We start from the raw sequence: 4,996 nt of genomic DNA on the forward strand, positions 1-4,996 counted from the left end.
CCCCCCCCCCCCACAAAAATCAGACACCTTGTTTCTACATGGCTGGACTAGCTGCATGATACTGATGCTAGCCAGCAGCCATCCTGTGAAGGGGCCCATTGACTTCAGAGAATGAGCAGTTGCAAGCCCCAGAGTGACTCTGCAAATCAATCACTTTGCAGTCAAAAACTGAGCTGGAGCCCCCAGATGACAGACATGGGGTTTGACACTCTACAGCAGCTCCAGCATTCACCCTGACAGAACAACATCTCCACTGTCTGCACCCAGAGAGGGAAGATGCTGTGCCCCTGCTGTTGGGGGATGCCCAAGGGAGCAGAGGATCTCCCATCTGGATCAACTGCCCCTGCATTAGGTTAGCCTTGGCCAGTTCAGGCTTGCACCCCCCCCCAGCAATAGTTTTTGCTTCCTTGCAGGACAATAGCCTGGATTTAGTGCACTCTCAGTCTCAGCAGCCTGTGCTGCCTGCAAGTCATGGGCTCCTTCAGCAAATGCACAGGAGACTTACCTGAAATTATTCCTGCAATGACTTGGTGTGGAAAGTGAGCAGCTAGGAAGATCCTGGACAGACACACGCACACTTGTACCCCCCAGAATGCTGTCCACAGTGCCCATCGCAGGCACCTGCAACACAGGGATTGCACAGCACTCAGCAGGGATGGGGTGCAAGGGATGTCAAGTCATTTCCCTACCAAGCAAGGTCTGCAGAGCAGCTCAAGAGACAGCTACAGCAGCCAGACTGTGGAGAGCATCTAGGCCCAGCCTTGTGGCCGTGAGATCAGAACATGCTGCCCATCACTTCATTGCAGAGAGATCAAATCCACTGGTAGAGCCCCTCTTATTTCCTCCCAGAGGGAGGCTGCACATGCTACATACAAGGCACCAAGGCCCAGGCAGACTAGCAGGCAGCAGCCCTGCCAGGGAGGTGTGCTACAGATCGGAGTGGGGCACCTCCCCAGCCAAGCAAATAGGATTCTCACTGCATTGATCAGCTGGAGGAGGTTGCACTTCCTGCCTTACAGCCCTTTTCCTGGCACCCAGGACAAGGCAGAAGTACTGCTGGGATCTTACCGTTTCTGGAAGGAGGACTGAAGGCACTGAAGCCAGGCATGGAGCAGAGCCGTCACCATCACATAACAGATGCCTGCTGAGCCCATAGCATGGCCCGAGGGGCTGCCTGCAGAAGAAAGGATGAAAGAGCCACTGGTGAGTTCCAGGGAAACTGTTTCCCATCCACAGGATCATCTGACCCACACATAGAAGCAAGTGATCTAGTTGCTTTTTCCAGCTCAACCCAGCCCACTCATCAGGAGGCCACGTGCTGCAGGCTCTCTATACTGGCATTAATAGTTTATAACAGGTTTATGCAAATTTCCTTCAATAGTCACAGGCTTTGATGATACCTTACTCAGTGGCTGCCACTTGTTTAGTGGCTTTTTGCCTCTTCCAGGGGAGGCAACAGAAGTGTTCCAGCTATTAGTTTGGTTAGCCAGACTGCCAGCCCACCCCAGCGAGAGGTGGAATAGGAACCATAGCATGTAGGCAAGGGCAGCCAGGAAGGAGCCATTTATTTCTCCTCCTCTCCTGGAACATGATTTTGGCAATCATTCAACTGTCTGCCCCTGCCCTTATTCCCAAAAGAAGTCACCAGCTGGCCATTGACCAACCTTAGAAGTGGAAGTCAAGTACAACAACAGTCTGAGGACTTGATCTCCAGAGCTGCCCAGCCAGGCTGTGTCCAAAAGAGAATTCAAGCAATGTAGGCTGCAGCTATTACCAATATGCCCAAGGCTTGGATCTCCAGAGTCCTCCACCAGACCACAGCCATGGGATCTAGGATTGGAGCAGCTTTAGCAGGTTCTGTCCATCCTGGAGTCATTTGTCTGCACTGGAGCACGTGCTGCTTCCCTGCCAAGACTGGCCACTGCTTTAGAGGGTCTCAGGGCAAAGACTACCCCACCTTGCAGTAGTGTATGCAATGCCTTAGATTCACAGATAGGCAAGAATGAGAGGTCCGACTTTCAGAGATGCAAGATATTCTAGCCTGATTTACACCCCACTCTGCTTGCAGAGGGCCTCTGAAAGCTAGCCTCTTAAACAAGTCCTAGTCTCATAAAATCACCAGCAGGCTCTGACTATTGTGCCAGAGAAGAAACAGCTTTAATTAGACTACATCCAGGCAGCCTGATCCTGTATTGCTTTTCATCTGTGGTTATTGGCCAACTGAATTCAAGCCAGGTCCTTATCCACATTGACTAATAAACCCAATTCCACTCTAATCCCACTCCCACTGAACTCATTACGACTACTCATGGAGTTCGGGCTACTTGACACAGGCAAGGCCATCAGCATCTGGAAGAGGTTTGGGCCAAGTTGCACAAAGGGTTTGCCAAGCAGGGCTGCTTACCTGGCCCCGTCTCGCATGTGAGAAGGTACTGTTGGATCACTGGGGTAGAGGTGTTGCCATAGTAACTAGTCTCATGGACCCACCAGTAGGGTCTCTGCCCAAAGAGAATCCTAAAGTGAAATGCAACAGATCACAGTCAAGGTCAGCACCACCTTTGTAGAAATCTATAGACATCTTGTGCTAATAAAGATTTAGAGCAAAAGGGACAAGTATTCAGGCATGGAATGGAAGTGCTGCCAAATGCAGACTGTCTTCCTAGTCAAGGCCAGCTTGTTATTCAGAAGAGACTTGTTCTTGGGTTAGCAGAAGAAGTCAGTTATCAAGGAGGCAATCTCTGCAGGTCAGAAGGCAAATCCTTCACTCTGCTTGGCAACACTTCTCACTTGGGTTGTCTGGGGGATCTTCCAGCTTAAGTCGGACCTTTCAGCTTGCCAAGTCCAGGTTTGAACATCCACGCTTAATATTCTATACACCAGTCTGGCTACCACAGTATACAGTTTTGAGTAACCACAGTTTTCCATGGCCACGCATCAGCCCGCCACCTGCCATTTTCCACCTGCATAAGCCTTTCGTCTTGCCAACCACTGTTTTGCCAAACATGGGGACTTTCAGGAACCTAACCCCAGCAGTTGGCGAGGGAAACCTGTAGCTAGTTTCATTCAGCCATCTTTGATTCAGCTAGGAACAAAAGTAGGGATGACCCATCTTTAAATACTACATGGCTGTTCAAGTCCTACCAGGCTTGTTCATACAGTGGTCAAGAGTTAGAGACACAAGCATGAGGGCATGTGCTACCCACCCAAGCTAGCAAGCATTTTGCATTTGTAGTGAACAAAGAGCTTGTGGCAGGGTGGGCTTCTGCTATGCTTCTCCCCAAATTCTCCTGGAAGACTGTTAACCACATCTCATTTTTCTCAGGGTTTATTTAAATCATGCTTGTACCAGAACTTACTACCCTCCAGGCATGTTCTCCATCAAGAAGCCATCTCCTGCAGCACCTCCACTGACAGCTTAAGAAGTCCTAGAGAAAAACTGAACAAGAGGGTCTCCCTCTCCTCCCCTCCCAGCACAGTTCTTTCCTGCAAACTTCCAGGGCTTGCTCTTCACACTGGCCAGAAGGCTCTGTTCTTCCAGGATCTGTTGCAAGAACCAGCCACCTTTCTATAGCTCTTCCCTCTCTGCTGAACTGCAAGTCTTCCCAGTTAAGTGAAAAAAAAAAAAAAAAAAAAAGGATCAAGGGGTCCTAGGCAATACAGGATCAGCTAGGAGTATAACTGATCTGTGGGGAGCCAAGGCCAGTCTTGCTATGCAAGAGGCCAGTCAAGTGAGCTCTAAACAGGATTCAGCTTCACTTCAAACTAAAATTTCTTGTAGGCAAAATGTTCCAGACCAAGGGTCCCAATTGCTAGCAGTCTCTCCCACACCCCAGTATAAGTGGACATAGGCAACACAGCACAGTGTTAGCCTCTGTTGTTTTGACAGTAACTCCCAGAAAGGAGAAGCCAGTCTGAGTCTCTCATGAGAGAGTTTGAAGTGATGCCATAAGAGCAAGAGTGTGATTGGGATACTGCTGCAATCTTTCCCCACTCTCAGACACATCAGCAAGGCAGTCCCCTACTGTTGTTACATACATACTGTAACTAGTTATCAATATGGCCTGAAACTACACCTTTATGAACTACATATGCAGCCCCATTAATACATCTAAATCATAACAACCAGCACATTTAGCATGCAATATTAATACTTCATATAAGCATATGTATTAGGAAGCAGGTGTACCCTCCCCCCACATGCTTTTTTTCCCTTTAATATAGGCACAAACCTGAGCCAGTTTGGGGCAGCAAGATGCACATACTTACCATTTAAAGACCAGGTTGAGCCAGTCCCCAACCACAGCTACCCAGAGCAGCCTGATGCCCACAGGTTCACAGAGGTGAAAGCAAATAGGGAAGAAAATGAAGAAAGTGGTTTTAAGGTCAGCAGCAAAAGAGATAAAGAGGAACCAGTCCTGGGAGCTCTGGTAATTCTTCTGAAGGTAAAGAGTCATTTGAACCCCAAAGCTGTGTAGATGATCCATTCTGGTCTCTTAGAGCATCTGCTTTACCTAAGAAGGGAAATGGCTAAGACTTTGAGAAAAAAAGAGCCCAATTGCTTTTTGGTTGGTTATATACCATTTGGGCTGCAGCTTGTGTTTGCTCTTCAAAGACCCTCCCCCAATTAGGACATGTTAACACCTGAGCTCCTCAGCAAACATTACTTCATTTGAATTCAACATAATTACCACTCCTTGGAGCTGGGTGCAGACCTCTAGCTCAGCGATTTACAATGAATCAATCAAATCAATGATTAACCCATTATGACTGCACTGGCTGGGGGGGGTGGAGATGCTCTCTTGTTTTGCAGGGGGTGTTTTTTATGTTTTTTCAGGTTCTGATTGGGAAAGGAAGCTAGTAAATGCTTTTGACTTTAGAGAACAGTGGCCCTCTGAGAAGTAACAGGGAAACAAGAGAGTTAAATGGATCTATCTTCAGTGGACAGGAATCTCAGAGGAATCCATATAAAATTAACCTGAGGCTAAAACCAGACAAC

General features: G+C 48.2%; 1 protein-coding gene across 1 annotated transcript in view; it reads right to left on the reverse strand.

Annotated features, from left to right (window-relative positions):
- LOC109289502 (glucose-6-phosphatase-like) overlaps window positions 1-4,747 on the reverse strand; it is a 6,190-nt gene extending 1,443 nt beyond the window's left edge. Inside the window, exons 1-4 of the mRNA XM_019505548.1 lie at window positions 4,267-4,747; window positions 2,405-2,514; window positions 1,069-1,174; window positions 506-621 (exon numbers count right to left, since the gene is read on the reverse strand). Of these exons, the coding sequence (XP_019361093.1) occupies window positions 506-621; window positions 1,069-1,174; window positions 2,405-2,514; window positions 4,267-4,484 (550 nt within the window). The 5' untranslated portion in view covers window positions 4,485-4,747. The remainder of the gene's footprint in view (window positions 1-505; window positions 622-1,068; window positions 1,175-2,404; window positions 2,515-4,266) is intronic.
- Window positions 4,748-4,996: the final 249 nt, after the last annotated feature.

Source organism: Gavialis gangeticus, unplaced genomic scaffold, assembly GCF_001723915.1.
Source record: "Gavialis gangeticus isolate Ggan-Ray unplaced genomic scaffold, GavGan_comp1, whole genome shotgun sequence".
Classification (NCBI taxonomy): Eukaryota; Metazoa; Chordata; order Crocodylia; family Gavialidae; genus Gavialis; species Gavialis gangeticus.